Source organism: Lissotriton vulgaris, chromosome 6 (genome assembly GCF_964263255.1).
Source record: "Lissotriton vulgaris chromosome 6, aLisVul1.2, whole genome shotgun sequence".
NCBI classification, from domain to species: domain Eukaryota; kingdom Metazoa; phylum Chordata; class Amphibia; order Caudata; family Salamandridae; genus Lissotriton; species Lissotriton vulgaris.
Window position 1 is genome coordinate 324,313,301 of NC_141694.1, and position 17,143 is coordinate 324,330,443.

The window sequence follows — 17,143 nt, forward strand, 5'->3', positions numbered from 1 at the left end:
TTCATAAATCGAGACCTTTAAAAAACTGTGAGATAAAACAAATAAAGTGCAAGGTTGCATCTCAAGCAATTACAACTTAGTCTGCCTCCTATTTGTAACCGGGGCCCAAATCCTTCTTCCAAAATCCCGTGTTTTCACCCCCTTTCGTTCGTACAGACATGACTCAATATTATGAATTCCAAGAAACCTAGAGAGCCACATTTGAAAGGACGGGCCACAACATCCTTCCAACCTGCTGATATCAAAATCCTGAGCACAGCCACAGAAATAAACACCAAGGCTTCTTCCTCTTTCCCCAAATTTAAATTAGAATCGGTGACCAAGATCATCAGGGTAGGGGATAGATCGATCTTATGACCTAGCAGCCCCTCCCAACATTTTTCGATCTCATTCTTTACTGGGGTTCAGGAGTCTGCAATTGAAAAACATGTGCAATAATTCTGCTTGTCCATCTCCACATCTTGGACACGTATCATCAGCTCTGACCCCCCATGCACATAATTTCGCAGGGGTATAGTACAGATTGAACACCGTTTTATAATGCTGGGCTCTTAAGTTTGTGGCTCTAAAGATCTTTTTATTCATTAAAAGGGCCAAGTCGACATCTATATCTGGATTACCCAGTTTTCTAGACCAAGCTACCTCGGTCTTATCAACATCGTCTTGGATCTCTAAGATAAGGATGTTATAAAGGGTCTTAATTTTTTTACAACCTCTAGTCAATGCATCCAGAAGGGGGCTGTTATCAGGAGGTGGCGGTTTTGGTCTAAAGCCTTCAGGGAGCGAGCCAGTTGGACATACACAAACCAATGATTACCTGGGATTCCAAAACCGTTTTGAAGGGCATCAACACTTACAATCCCTTCTCCATCTGTAAATTCCCGCAAAGTCCTAATGCCCAGCCCTCTCCAAACTTTAAGGGTCCTATCTGCACCTATCCCTGAGAAGAGGCTAGAATTGTAAATATGTATATATGGATTAACTTTGGGGATATTACACAGGTTTCTACAGGCCTTCCAAACCCTCCAGACACCGTCAATAATCTTGTATCTCTCTTTTTTATAAAATCTGCGTTCAACTTCGCAAAGCATTAAACCCATCGCCTTCCTTCCTAACAACAGCTCAAATATAGAAGGGGGCTGCTGAACTTCGGGGCTTAAATCATTATGAGAAGCCACTGGCTGGAAGAGCACAGTCATTTGAGTCAAAAGACATGTCCAGTGATATAATCTTAAATTAGGCAAAGCCAGTCCACCCCTTTCTTTTGGGAGAGACAGCAGGTTTGTGGACCGCCTTACCTTCCCAAATTGCCAAATAAATTTAATAAATATAGATCCTAAGTTCAAAATAGTGGTGTGGCCCGGAAGAGGTATAATATCTTAGGGAACATCGTCATCTTGACCGCATTTACCCTTCCATTCAATGAAAGATGTAACCCATCCCACCTTCTCAAATCGGTCTCTATTGATTTAATGAGCGGTATATCATTTCCTTCCACTATTTTCTCTACTGCAGCATTAATTGTCACCCCTAAATATACAGCTGCGTCCACATATCTCGAATCTGATTTAATTATGTTTTTCGTGCAGATAATCTGGGTCTTTGCTTCATTTAATAAGTACCCAGAGCTAGCACCAAATTGTTTTGTCAACTCGGACAAGATGATCATTGCCTGCTGGGGATCAGATGAGAATACAGCGAGATCATCCGCGTATGCTAAAATTTTATTTTCGTACCCGTTAAAAACCACTGGTCTTAGTCTAGACACCCTAATACGGCCTGGATAAGAGGGTCGATATAAAGTGAGAAAAGAATCGGGGAGCATGGGCACCCTTGACGGGTTCCTCTCTTTATAGAAAACAGATCCGATTTCTTGCCCATGACCGTAACTCTAGCAATAGGTTCTTGATACATTGCCCTGAGCGCTCTAATGGTTGTCTGGCCAAACCCTCTTCCTGCCAAAATTCCCCAGAGAAAGCTCCAGACCACACGGTTGAAAGCTTTCTCTGAGTCGAGCAGGATCATGGCCATCCCGTCTCCCGTGGCAGCATAGGCGTCAAATAGAGCTATTGCTCTGCTGGTATGATCCGTCGTGCCACGGCCGGGGACAAACCCATGCTGCCAAGGGGAGACGAGACCGCCAATAATCCTGCCTAGCCTCAAAGCCCAAATCTTACAGTACATTTTGGTGTCAGAGTTGATCAACGAAATTGGTCGGTATGACCCCGGGTACTCGCTGGGTTTTCCTTTTTTATGAAATATTATAATGTTCGTCTCTTTCCACGAGTCCGGGGTCAGTCCAGTACAAACAATCCCATTGAAAAGATCTACTAACAAAACAATGATTTCTGATTCAATGTGCTTGTGTACCTCCAAGGGAATGCCGTTGGGACCGGCGGCCTTCCCTGAGGCTAACTCTTGAAGGGCAGCCTTTACCTCCATTCAGTAATGTCCCTATCGAGTTCTTCTTGAAGTGAGACATCCAGGTGCGGTCCTGTGTCACCCATATTAACCTGCTGTCCTCCGTCCCTTGCCTCCTCATCATACAGTCTCTGATAGAAGTCTCTAAAAACATATCAAATCTCCTTAGCTTCTGTATATTCCCTACCCTTTTCTACTATCTTTGTAATTACATTTTTGGACTTCTCTTGCCTAAGACGGAGAGCCAGGGCTCTACCGGCATGTTCTCTAGTTTCATACCGGTTGGTTCTTGTAGCCTGATATTCCCCGATCGCCTTCTGAGTAACCACTTTCTGTAGATCTGCCTTAATGGCCATAAGTGCATTGTGGCTATTACTACCATCCCCACCCGAAGCGATAGCCTTAACATGCTCTTCTTCAATAATTGTAAGCCTCTCCAATAATTGCAATTCAGCCATCCTGTCTTCTTTCCTCAGTTTAGCTGAAAAGCTAATAGTTTCACCTCTCAGAGCCGCTTTGAAAGATTCCCATACTATATTATGGGATGAGCTATACCTATTGGCAGCAAAAAAATCATCAGACCAGCTCTTAATGTGGGTAACAAATCTAACATCCTCCAATAATCTCCTCTCAAAGGACCAGGAAGATCTCACCCTTTCACCACAAATCCTTTGATATGTGATTACCAAAGGATTGTGATCCGAGAGTACCCTCGATAACCTGGATATGCCAACTCTATTAATTTCCGAAGTGGAAATAAACAGATAATCCAACTTGGAGTGCTTCTGAGCTGGGTTTGAGAAGTAAGTAAAACCTGGGTTTTGGGGCTCCTTGGTACCCCAAACGTCCACTAAACCTAGTTATTCCATCAGTGCTTTTATCGCCCTAAAGACCCGGGGTTTCCGAACAACATAGTTTACATTGTCAACCCAGTTGGCTGAGATATTTAAATCTCTGCCTACTATTACAGGTGCCAGCCAACCAACTAATTCAACCTCCAAAAAGTCAAAAATCTCTGGATCGTCCCCGTTAGAACCATAAATTACACATAGAGTAAAGCCCATTTCCAACTCTGCGATCACCCATCTACCACAACTGTCTGCCTTCACCCTTTTAACACCTCCCAGAGACTTCCTAACCAAGATGGCGACCCCTCTGATCATTGAGGATTGTGATGAGCAGGCAGCCAAATCAAACCCATTTAAAAACAGAAGGTTCCTCTTTGCCCAGGGGAGATGCGTCTCCTGGAGACAGAGAATATTGATCTTATTAAATTTAACAAAATGGGCCAGTCTTTGTCTCTTCCTCCAGTCATTTGCCCCCCCCCACATTTACTGTACATATTCTAATGTCTGACATCCTGACTTTTGATTTGACGTACCAGCATGCCCTGCAACTTAAGCCTGTTAGTTTTTATTAAATGCTCCCTATGTCCGAATACACTCAAAACCACTGTGATGCACTTTAAACTCCCTTTTTCAATTTTCATCTTTTCACACCCACCCCAAAACCCCCTCCCCCCCACCCCTCCGCCCTACCCCCTACTCACCAACCCCCCACTCTGTGAGGCGCACAGATCTTGTCTGTGCATGTGACGGACGTGCAGTATTTGCGGTGAGGACAGCACAAGAACAACTCTTTAGCACCTAAAAAGCTCATATACAGAGAAAAAAGAAAGCAAATAAAGTATTCACGCACTCGAAGCCCCTTTCCAATGACCTATTTCCACCCGTTTATACCATTCAGGATAACCCCAAGAGATAGATCTGTTATCTGGGTCTATTTGCCCAGGCTAGCAAGATACTCCTTGGCCTTGACTTCAGATGAAAAGTACATTGTTTTTCCTTCATTGATGATTTTTAACTGTGCTGGATTTATTAAATATGCTTGGAGTTTCCTGTCCTGAAAGGGCTTTATCAACCCCCTAAGACGCCAGCGTCTTTCCACAGTCACGTGGCAAAAGTCCGGGCGGACGAAAAACGACACCCCATCACAATTTCTCCTGGCGTCCGGTCTTGCCCTCTCAGCGATCGCCTGTCGTAGTACAAAGTTGCCTAGAAATATCAGCACTGCCCTGGGTTTGTCCCCTTCCTTAGCGTTCCTTCTTAATTTAAAAGGGGTACGGTGCACTCTTTGTAGCTCTTTTGGCCAATCCCAACTGGACAACTCAGGGAAAGCTTGCTGGAAAAGCTTGATGATATAGGCTCTAATGTCTGATCCTTCGGCTCCCTCCGGAATTCCTAGAACTCTCAGGTTGTTTCTTCGAAGCCTATTTTCCATCTCCTCCAGCTTCCACTGTATATCTGTCACTTGGGAGCATTGAGCATCGACCTTGGACTCGGCCTCTGCCATCTCGGTTTCTGTTGCCACCACCCGCTCTTCCAAATTTGACACTCTGTCCCCCGTGGTGGCACATGCCTTAGAGAGTTTCCTCACCACTCCCTGCATTTTTCTCATCGCAGCCTGTGATTTCCGACTGTCTTGGCGCTTTTCTTCCCTATGTGCTAGAATCTCTTGGTGTATCGTCTCTAGCAGGGACATTTGTGCCATTTTCTAGCAACGGGCTGCCTAGGAGGGGCTGGGCTGAAGAATGGTCCCAGCTTAGTTACCGTTGCACCAGTTGTTGACCCCAGACAGCCTTTTTTGATTTCATGGCGGTAGCTGGCAGATCATCCTCGGGGTCGGTATCTGACCTCACACATGAGCTATGTTCCTCATCCTCTTCGGACCACTCTGCCCCTCCATCAGAAACCGAGAAGAAGGCTTCACTTGGATCATTCTCTTTTTCACATCCAACTCCACCTGTTGCCCCGTCTACCACTGCTTCTACTTCAGCTACTGTAGACTCTAATGAGCCAGTTAATTCTGCTTCAACAGCGATGTTATTCTCCTCAGTGCATTTGGCCAGTAAGTGCGAGACGTTAGCGGGCTGCTCCAAACCGCGGGGGGGGCACCAAAGACTCCAAGTTCTCATTGCTAGTAACTGCGGGCTTTACAACCTCTATTACGCTATCAACTACAGTCAAAGTTATTTCTCCGGGTACTTGAGTCAGGGGAGGTATGGAATGAGACCCCAGTTCATGAGCCGCATCTGTAACATTACCCTCTCCCAAATCCTTAGACCCCTTCTCCTTACCCGCTTTGACCAGCATGTCCAAAATGGAGGCAGTAGCCAGCCGGGTCTTGGGAGCTCCTTGTTGCCTCTTCTTTTGCTGATCCTGCTGGAGGAGTGTGGCTCACTGATTAGAACGGCAGACCCTGATGCAGAGGTCTGGCCCGGGACCAGGGTTCAATTCCTGACGCTGCAGGGTCCTGAGCCCAAAAATGTCCACGGACTTGATAATTCTCGCCTCGGTGCCTACTCTAATCATGGGGTCCCACGCTGCAACTCTGGGCAATAGCTTGCTTAATCTCCACTACTGCGGCCCACCCGCTGCGGGATGCCTGGCTTTCACATTGGGGATGCCCAGTAGGGGTTATCTCACAGGAAAAAAGCCAGGACGGGTTCCCAAGGCAAGCGCCTTGATGCCTTCGGGTGATACGTGCGCTATATAAGTCGCAATACATTTACATTTACATTTACATCGACATTTATTTTTCCCCTCGTGTAGCGTCTGAAGCTGCATTTTCAACCTCCTCTCTTGGTGCTTTTTTCCTTGTATTGCCCGTTTTCGAGCCAGGATTCTGTTTAGGTGCCATTCCACACTGGGACCACTTCCTCTGCCGATATGCAGATTGGTTATGATCCCCGGCAAACTCTGTGTGCGGCTTCCACTCACTCCCGCAGCTCCGCCGGCACCGTGTCAGGCTCCGCGTACGATTCAGTTGCAGGCTCTGCCCTCCTCCCGAAGCGTAGCAGCTGGGAACGAGAGCCTCCAGCACCTGCACTACCGCCCTTAGTAGCAGCCTCGCTGAGCCGTGACTGGCGAAAGCCACCAGCATTGCACCCCCTCCAGCACCTCGAAACCTAGATGCACGGGTTTGTTACCTTCCGCAGGTAAGAAACCAACAGGCTCCGATATGCGCTAAACTTTGGGCTTCATCCAAGTCAGCGTCCTCACCGCCGCTCTGCACCGGCCACTCAAGCGCCCGCCATCTTGCACTGTCACATTCTGTAAACAACTTACTTCTCTGTGAAAATTGTCTTATGTGTTCCAATTCAATCTGTAAAGTAACATAATTGATGTTATTTATTCGACTGGCTCTATATGATTAGGATTTCATTACCTTACAAGCAATTTTCTTACCTGACAGAACCATTTGTAGCTCTTTACATACATACCCAGGTTCTGAGGGACACAGGGTCACCCCACTGTTTTTGCACAGGATTGCAATGTTGGCCATAAAAGTTATCTAGATGGCCGCCCGTGGTAGGCAGATGCTGTTGAACCTAATAATTAAAGTGCAATAAATACATTGACAACATTAGTAGCTCGCAGCATTCCTTTAGCGTTAAGTTGTGTTGAATGGAATTTAGCGTCACTGCCAGAGCGGCCGCCTTTGGAACTGACAAACTAGGTTAAAGTTCCTGTATTGTCTCAAGGTCCTATGTCTTTGTGCAGATCACTTAATCTTCATGAGCCTTTAAACGATAAATTAATGCATAATATGACGTTGCTCATGTAAAGCACTGCAATGCCCACGGACCAAGTTCGCACTAACAAAACACTGGAAGAAATGGGCCTTATGTTTACTGTGATTAAATAGGAGGACATTTTTAAGATTTTATGTTAAAAAAATTAAAGACTGAATGAATGTATCACGCTTTTTAATGCAACATACTCAGGAGCTAGGAAATAGGAATGCTACACGTTATCATGTCTGACAACTCAGAGGCTAGGAAGACATGGGAAACTTCTGTTACGTCTTTTCCCTAATTTGTGTTTTTAAAAAACCCCACAAAAAACATTCCTGAACTGTTAATATCGAAAATGAAGTGCCTCTGGCTGATGGGGACAGGGAGGGGATCCTGTGCTATCAAACTATGGTAGATTCAATCTGAGAATATGCCACGTACCTGGAAGAAATGTAAATGTGTGGCATTGGTTAATTAGCAAATCTAAAGGCTGCATGGATCAGGATACAGCTTTAATTCATTGAGACATTTGAAGCTTAATGGTGACAAAGATGTATTCTTCACAGAAAATGTGTTACCACCAGCTGAGTTCTGGAGTGTTATTTTCGTGAAACACAAAAAAAGTCTGAGCTTGAGAAAATCTGATTGTGTATTATTATTATTATTATTATTATTAGGATACATTTTGAAATTGCTTGTTTTATCTCAACACTAAACTATTTTGCAGCAACTGTTCATTGGGAGGAATGCATTTTTAAAATAAAAGTGAGAAAAAACACTGCGGGATGGTCAGCACAGACAGCATTATAGCAATTTTTTTTTCTTTACTTTGAGCCATGCCACACAGTAGCCTTGCTGCTGTACAACATGGCTGCAATTTTTTTTAAGGACAGCTATCAGTGCTGTCAGTGTTTTTTACGCATGTTCAGCAGAGTGGCTGCTGTGCAATACGCATGAGAGTTATACAAAAAAAAGGACTGACATTGAGCCCTGCCACATCATAGTGCTTTTTTAGACTTTCAACTGCGCTGCTGTACAATATGTAAAAAAAACATTGAGCAAGTCAATCAATAACTGTTGTGGGTGCGACCATGTGGCTTTGCCAATGCTTGTTAGTTCAGTTCAATTGCTGGGTTTTAATGGAATCTGTTGAACACTCAATTTTCCCTAACCCGTGTACGGCATCTAGCCTGCGGCACAGTTATTCAGGGTAGTCTTTTTGAGCCTCAGTGAAATCAGCTGATGGTCTGGGGCCTCTAAACGGTCCCTAAAGTGGGGGCATCGTTGTGCCACATAACTGACTCTTCTCCATCCCTACGGGCTTTTTATCATCAGTAGCCTGCCAGAAACCTTTGACAGTCACAGTGCGCTTTATGATTTATATCACTGGCTTCTTGGCTCAGATAATGTAGTGCTTAAAGGGTTGGGCGATCCTGGTCGATGAGTTTTAGGACAGGAAAAGTTAGTTTTCAGGTTGTAAATAGCAGTGCTCACACACTCTTGATATTTATGGTACTTGAAATACTGCATTCTATCAAATATTAAAGACATCAGAAATGTACAACAAGAATATTTAAACACAACTTTTGACAGGCAGAGAGCATTATGACTATTTGTGAACGAGAAAGCAAGAGAAAACATTAGAAAATCAGAGTATTTCAGATCTTTCGGTTCACTTTGTACTTCTGCAGTTCTGTTGCATTGTCATAAAATCCAAAGCACAAGTCAAATTAGTATGGCTGGATCACCAGTCTGTATTTCAGTCAGATTCGCTTGCCTGATAAGTAAAACTCCACACCAACTTTTCACCATTTGAAAAAGTCACCAACCGCCACTGGTATTTCAGCTGTAACCTCCACAGTCCCCTGAATAGTCCCTTGCTTATGAAGTATTATGACTTTTCCTCTTTCCTGCCCAAATGACTAGATTACTGCCCGTGATATTTGAACTGATGACCAGACAATTGGTGGACTCTCGGAGGCAAGGCTAAAATATAGCAACACACCACCCTCTCCTCCCCATACACATAACTGTCTACAGTACCAAAAGTATTACATTGTTGACGATTTCAGAAGCACACCGTTTTCTTTCGCATTTGCTTTGGATAATTTTCTGAAACCTGGGCCCTTATTTATGAGGCCTTGCGTCAGTTTTGCGCCGCAGGTGCGTCACTTTTTGTGACGCACCAGCGGCGTAAAAAATGTGCCTTGTTGCGCCATATTTAAAAAGTGATGCATCTAGGTAGATGCGTCACTTTTTAAACCCCTGCGCCACATTATACCTGCGTCAGGTATAATGTATGCAGAGGGGGCGTTCCCCCGCAAAAAGCCTCGTAATAGTGACGCAGTGAAATCAATGGGATTTCACTGCGTCACTTTTAGGATGCTGTTGCGTCAAAATCTTGCGCCTGCCTCACAGCAGGCGTAAGACTGACGCAAGCCCTTTCACATGGGGCTTTCCCCATGTGAAAGGACGCATTGCTGGAATTGCGTCACTTTTGTGACACACTCCAGCAATGCGTCACTTTTGCGCTTACAGATACGTCAGAAATACTGACGTATCTGTAAGTCCTTGCGACATGATGCATCATACATTAAATATGACGCATCATTGGTGTCGCAAGGAGTGCGCAGTGAAAAGTGACGCATCGCTGTTTTCACGCAGCGATGCGTCACTTTTCATAAATGAGGCCCCTAGTATTAGACAAAGCAGACACCAGTGTAATAGTGTCACCCGCTGGTCAAAGTAAGAACTGTCATGGTGCCTGTCAGTGCAGCAGACAGTCCTGCTCATCATCATCAATCTTCCCATAGTTACAAAACAAGCATTTTGAAACCATTTTTCCCCAGAAGGACTAGCATTATTCTGAAGCCTAATAGCAAAATGTTGTGTGCATCAAGAGGTGTAAGTACATACAATGTTGCGCCCAGGGCACAAGTCCTAAAAAAAGAAGTGGGGGGACTGACTTGGTTGGCAGTATGCAAGTGACATTACGGGTTGCATCATCATGGCGTGCGACATCACGGCGCATGACATCACACATGGCTTCACAGGAATTGACATCATGGAAAGTGGCATCACAGGCCACGACTTTACAGGCTCAGCAACGTGACACTATCTGATGCAGATATAATGTCACGTTGTAAATTTGCCACAATTTTTATACCGCCGTTTGTCACTTTAGTGACGCAATGGCTGTGCAAAAGTGTCACAAGGGGCTTGCAAATCTGCCCCTACGACATTTCACTGCATCACTTCTAGGACGCAAATGCATCAATATGTTATGCCTGCCTCACAGGAGGCGTAAGACTGATGCAGGCACATTTGAAATGGGACTTGCCCATGTGAAATGACCCATTGATGGAGTGGAGTCACTTTCATGACGGACTCCAGCAATGCATTTTAGCGCCTACAGATAAATCAGAAATACAGACGTATATGTAACTCTTTGCGACATGATGGGTCATACTATAAATATGATGCATCCAGCATGTTGCAAGGAGCATGCGATGAAAAGTAACGCATCGCTGTTTTCACGCAGTGATGCGTCCCTTTTCATAAATGAAGCCCTCGATGTTTTGCAACTCGGAATGGTGAAAAGCCTGCCACATAACTGCTTTCTCTCCCATTCTGACCTGCAGATCTTGTAATGATGGCTACTACCGCACCCAGGAGAAACCAAACCCTGCCATATTGGAAATTCCCTGTGCGCTATTTCCGTATTATTTTAGCAGGGTACTCAGAAAGAAGCGATATGCTGTGCTTCGTAAGGGCTAATCAAATACCACTTGGGGAAGTGATGAAGACCTCAATGGTGAATAGAAATGTCAGGAATACCCTGGAATGTGTGTGTTTATGACGTGGAGCACCAATAGAAGTAACAATAATTTAGGCGCTTTTATCAAATATTGTTGAATTTCGACTTCGCTGTTTATTTACCTAAAAAAGCCTTTGCTGATAATATCAGCATGGGAGTGTTAAGGTTTTCGGAGCACAGTGAGATCCCATAGTTTGCATTTATAAAGAGTCAATCGTCATATCCCATATGGGACAACATTTGAAATAAAAACTCGCTCAAAGTATATCAGTGAGCAGAATAGTTCCCTTTATCATAAGAAATGAGGATGCGGAGGAGCCAAGATGGCGGACGGGACAGACGTGTGAGCTCCCGGCTCCGTAAGCCATCTGCCTTTGCAACAATATCCTGTCATTAATCCTTGCTCACACCGTGTTGGAATGAAGGAACGAACGCGCAGATGCCGACTGCGTTCTTCTGGGGCCCCCGCCGTCTGATTTGGTGCGGGACTCGCTGAGTTCGTCGACCTCCGGAGCTGCCCGGGTAGCTGTGCCGATCGCCACCGCTGGACATCACGAGACTACGCCGGTAGGACGAGCGGGGGAGGTGCCGTTGACTACGGGAGCATGGCGACTTCGGAAATGGACTTAGAAGATCTCTCCCAATGGAGAGTGACTCACCTCGGCTGAGGAGTGTGTCTTTGTTCGATTAGAGCCCTCCACGCGGCGCTTCCCCCCCGCTACGCTACTCGTCGCCTGGACAGTCTCCATTTTGGGGCGACTCTCGGCTGCTGAACACCCGCATCGACAAGAAAGGCGAGGAGACTCTCGTTCTGTGCGACCCCCTTGCTGTGGGCTGTATTTCTACCGGCGGTTCAAACGCTTGCTTTCCCAGATAGCGAAATCGCTCCCCTCTCCTTATTGCGGACTCCCTAAGGGGCAGTAATGGCGCTTGCCTTTCGGGACGAAGAGAGGGCTGCTCCACTATCCCCATTGCGTGCTGCCCTGCCTGTTCCCGGACTGGAGGCGGACCCCGGGGCATCGCCGCTCGCTGCGGATCGGCTGCTCTCTCAGAGCACCCTGACTTATGGGGATATTCTGGTCGCCCTTGCAGACAACATGGCGGCGAAACGTCCAAGAACTGACGGAGAAGATCGAGGGAGCTTCATCTGGCATAACGCGACCGGGGCTGGCTGACCCTCTGCTACCTTTAACATTTTCTGGAACGGTTACAAAGTCGCAATATGAGAGGACGGAGGTGCGCAGTGTCCCTGGCAACAATGTTGATGGTCCGCTCCTCGGTGAGGCTCTCGATACAATGTTACCCCCCACTTTGAGAACTGTGACTCTGTCCCCACAATGGCTCTGCTCATCGATCTTCCAGTGCCTGACCCCCCTTAAGGTCTTTGCCTCCGGAGCCTTTTTTCTACAATGGTGGAGTGTGTGTTGTCCGGTAATGGAAGGGGTGTTCAACAGTTTTGATGCTGGACTGGGTGTTAACCGGGGACGCTCCTTTCCGCCTCCTGTGTTTCTTCCTTGTCTAGAGCGGCCATCTTGCTCCTTTGTTCTACCCGGGGGGTGCTCGCAGCGATGGCCAGCCCTGGCGGGATTTTGCCGTTCAGGCCAGGGCTGAAGAAGTTTTCTCGTGGGTTTTGCTCGGTCGGATGGCGGAGACCCGGACTGAACTGTATTTTGATAGGCTGACTGCATTGAATGTGCTCTTTTTTCCCCACTTCAGTTTATAATTTCTATGTCCTGTTTTTTATTCTTGTTGTGGGGGTTGCGATTAATGTGCTGACCTGTGAATCTAGGTATGGCTGATTAGACTCTCTTTTGGCTGTAAGTCTTTCGAGTTTATTGCTACACGGTGTGGGAGTTGCACATGGCTGTGTGAGTTCGGGAGACCTGCTTTTGGAAGGAAATTACGGCCCTCCCCCGGGGTTAGGTTTTCTTGGGAGGTTTAGATTAGATTTTTCTTTTCTGGCTCCCTATATCGAGGTGAAATTATATCTTTTTCCTTTTTCTTTCTCTTACTACCTCTACTATATTTCGGGTTTATGGGGCGACAGACGCGCTGCTGGGGGGGGGGGGGGGATAGGCCATAGCCTTCGCATGCGTGTAGGGTGGGGGTTGTGGGATGGGTATTTTGTTCCTTTTTTTGTTCCTATGGTGCCTTGTTTTTCTCTTTCTAATTTATTTCTTCTTTCTTCTATCTTGGGTCCGTGTCGACGTTATTGCCGGGTGGGTGGCGGTGAATGCTGTTAGGGCCTTAGGTCTAATATCCTGGTAACATACATCCTGGCCGCCATTCTGCCTGGTGGGATTTGTCTTCTGAGTTGCTGGGCTGTGTATGCCTTTGTTGATATCGCTATCTCACGTCTTCATGGACCCTGTTCTTTCTTTTCGTTTATGTTCCACTTTTTATTGAAACGGAATAGTTGGACATTACTGCTTGCAATGAAAACTTTAAAATTAACCTTCATAACTCCTGAGACGCGACAGCAAGGGCTCTACAGTGTAACTGCTGACTGCTTACTAATTATATTGCTGTGCTGTTGCGTCACCGTCTTGCATGCACATGTGCTCAACAGTATTTGTGGCCGGCCTGAAGGTTGTAGGCCACTATTTGTACTTTTCTGAATGCACTAATAAAGGTTTTCAAAAATTTAAAAAAAAAAAAAAGAAATGAGGATGCAATTAAATTTGTGGAGACACAGTCAGTTGCCATTATGGTCCATGTTTACAGTTAGGGAATGTTTATTTTTAAACCGCTAAATAAAAATAATTTTCAATGTACTTTATTAGGTTTGTGTAGAAAACATACCAACAACTACATTAAAAATGAAATTGAATTCCATCACAATTAACATTTTAAACTACCTATGGTGACAAAATAGTTATTTTTCATTTTGATATCAAATTTTGCAAGTTTTTCCCTCCAAAATAAATATTTTATTACTTAACTGATCAGAACACTTTTTCAGGAGAATGTTGTGCCGTGGAAAAGACAATTGAAGAGGTAGCTTGTAGAGAGTAACTTTAATGAGGAAACATGCAAGAGCAGAAGGAGGAAGTGAAAGAGACGCAAAATTAGTGAATTACTGGCAACCTTGGAGCCCTGCGTATTTTTCTCATATAACCTAGTACTTTGGGAGCTATCTGTTGCTGGCACAATAACATTTTCTAGAGAACGTGCATTCGTATGCAATGTTTCAGATAAGTTATTTTCTCTATTTTTTAGGACTTGTTCACAAGAAGCACAAAGGATGAACAGAATAATAATCTCTCCAACAAGTAAGTATATTGTATGCTGATGGTTCATTCTTTCATTTTTGGTAAGTATAAATGTGAACTTTTTTTAAAAGCTGTATGGTCCCTCATTTTCGGGGAGCCCGTCAGCATATTCCTGCCTAAATAATCACACGTACATATTCAACTGAAGGGGGTTGTCTCATTTTTTTAATTTCCAGTAAGGTTTATTGAAACTGCCTGAAACGTTTTGTGCTAAAATGTCGATTGTGTCATAAGCCTTCGCTTTCAGAAATTAGTAATTATAGAAATTCTAGCCACGTTATGCGATTATCTGTTAAAGGCCTGTCATTACCATTACTGTTGCAATTGCCAAGAAGATTGTAATTGATGAGATGTGTTCTGAGGAAGATGGCAGGTGTGCATTTGCATTTGAAACCTCTGTCTCCTAACCACAAAGTTGTGACGACCTGAATCTGAACAGTCCTACCCATGGACTCTCAATAATAACCAGGGCCTAGTCTCTGATCTGCTACCCTGCAAGAATGCCTTCAACTAGCCATCTGGTTTGAGTTTTGTGTCCAACCTCTTTCCACATATTAGCAGAAGCAAGAAAAGAATAGCACTAAGTTGATTCCCTATCTACCAACAAAGATTCTACCACCATTCTGAGTGGATCTTAGAAAGTTTTTTCCACTAATTTCTTTCCTCTTTGAGCCCTGCTAGAAATAAACATTTGACATACTTGGGCCCAGTTGCTGCTGCTTGGTTTGGTCTAGGAATCAGGTCTTCTTTTAAAAGCCACCCTTGGTAAAGAACTTCTTGGCCTGCAGAGGTCCACCAACCCAGGTGGCCTCATCACTGAGACTGCAGCAATGTTGTGTCTCCTCATTCAGAACTTAGAAAATGCTCTCTGAAGCTCGTCCACCACCAGCGAAGTGAGCCCCGGTTAAGCTCACCGCTGATCATCACCTCCTCATCGCTCAACTTGATCTCCGGTTGGGCAGCACAGCCGAAATTGTTGCATCACCAGTGAAATCTAATGTGGAAGCTGCCTATGTGTGCTATTCTCATAACTATTCCTCTAGCTCCACTTCACCTCTTTCAGCACTGCCTGAGACAATAGAGAGAGAAGAGCCTTCTTCTTCGTATCACTACTACCAAAGACCTTGACATTGTTACACCATCAGCCCCCTCCTACATTCTCAGCCTGTATACACATTACAACCTGCTGCATACCTCACCGAGGAAGGGGAGGATAACTAAGTGGCAGCCATCGCAAAGAGGAGCCTCCCTGGTCCGCTCAACAACCATGGAGATAGGAGTCAATCTTTTGCAGAAGTCTAGGGAAAAAAAACGTCTGCACCAATAAGTTAAGGATCCCCCTACAAACAATATAAGCTCCTCTGAATAAATACATCAAGCTGGTAAAAATAATGCCTGTGCAGCGGGGCAGTTAAAAATACACAAGAAATTAGAAGCATATATGAAAACGATACATTATTCTACTGATCTGTGACTTTAAAAGCATAAGCAGAATAATGAATTGAAACATGCATTTCAATTAATTCATTCCTTTGTTGAAAATCATATCCTCCGCTTTTTGGTCCAGCTTAAGAGTTTCATCCACTCACCTTCCAAATTCTTCCTTTGCTTCTCCCTTCTCCCTTCTTTTAGAACACCCTCACATCTTGATGGTTCACACCCTCTAACTAAGGTCTGGTTCTCTCTCCTCCACCTACACAACGCAGAATTAACAGCCGTGCGAAGCGAACGACGGGTTTCTTCTTCAAATTCCAAAGTCAAAATCATTCTGTGGCTTATCTCCATGACCGTGCCTTTGAAAAGGCCTTACAGTGGTGGAGTAGTGGAGAAGTGTGGCTCAATGGTTAGAGCGGCAGACCCTGATGCAGAGACCTAGCCCGGGACCAGGGTTCAATTTCCCCCCCTTCGGCGGGTCTTGGGCTAAAAAATTCCACGGACCTGATAATTCTCGCCTCGGTGCCTATTCCAATCATGGAGTCCCACTCTGCAACTCTGGGCAATAGCTTGCTTAATCTCCACAACGGCCCCCACAACGCTAAGGATGCCTGGCTTCACCTTGGGGGCGCCCAGGAGTGGACATTTCACAGGGAAAAGCCAGCAAGGGTTCCACAGCGGTATTCGTACAAGCGCCTTGAGACCCTTGCGGGTGAGTAGTGCGCTATACAAGTATCAATTTACATTTACATTTACATTACCTCTGGTCTCCTCATTAACCACATCTTTCCTGATAGATGCAAACCATCCACTTAACACTGACAAGACACGATTGACGGAGTCTTAAAATAATCAATCATAACATTTTGCCTATCTTCATCATCAAACCTTTCTGTGCTTTTCGTATAAAGTCTTAGGTCCAGATTAACTAACATTTACAGAGCACAGTTCTGCACCAAGGCGGCATTACTGTGTTGGGTGAATGGGAAAAAAGTGTGCATCACCATATTTAGTAAATAGTTTTAGTGCTATGCTAAGTGTTGCGCTATGGCGCAAAGAAAATCCAGCAACAACATCTGTTGCATTCTCCATAGATATAATATCAATGGGCAACCCAAGTGAAATGTGTAATTTCCCTATAATTACACCTGCTATGCATAGGCATATCACGTGATATCTGTTTGTCCCTTATTTGCTCCTGGTTTCATTTGCACCCAGGCTGCAACTAGCAGACGTTGGTTCTCTCATGCTGTGCCCATCTGTCTACTAACAGGCCTGCTTGAGTGGAAGACCTCATGACCATATCGCCTCCATAAACGTCAGAGGCTCCATCTTTGTCAGGAAACTATTTAAGCTAGTCGTAGATTTCAGGACCCCTCATCCTTCCCACCGCTCTCTCCCGTAAGACTTTTGTAGAAAAAACAAGAACATCACAACACTGCTCTCACCTCTTTCTGACAGTAAACAGCTTGACGCTAAACTCAGGAAATCATCTCTTAATACAATCTCATCCTCTCCTCGAGTAGTTGTAGACCAAATGTAAAAGGCAGGCCCCAAGTCACACCTCACAATCACTCAACTGCTGCTCTGCCATTCAGTGCGTATGTACAATGCTTCCTGTTC

The 17,143-nt window shown here is 45.0% G+C and overlaps 1 protein-coding gene across 1 annotated transcript in view; it reads left to right on the forward strand.

Moving 5' to 3' along the window:
- LOC147707304 (uncharacterized) overlaps positions 1-17,143 on the forward strand; it is a 103,830-nt gene that overhangs the window by 69,302 nt on the left and 17,385 nt on the right. Inside the window, exon 2 of the mRNA XM_086926351.1 lies at positions 14,034-14,086. Within this exon, the coding sequence (XP_086782477.1) occupies positions 14,034-14,086 (53 nt within the window). The remainder of the gene's footprint in view (positions 1-14,033; positions 14,087-17,143) is intronic.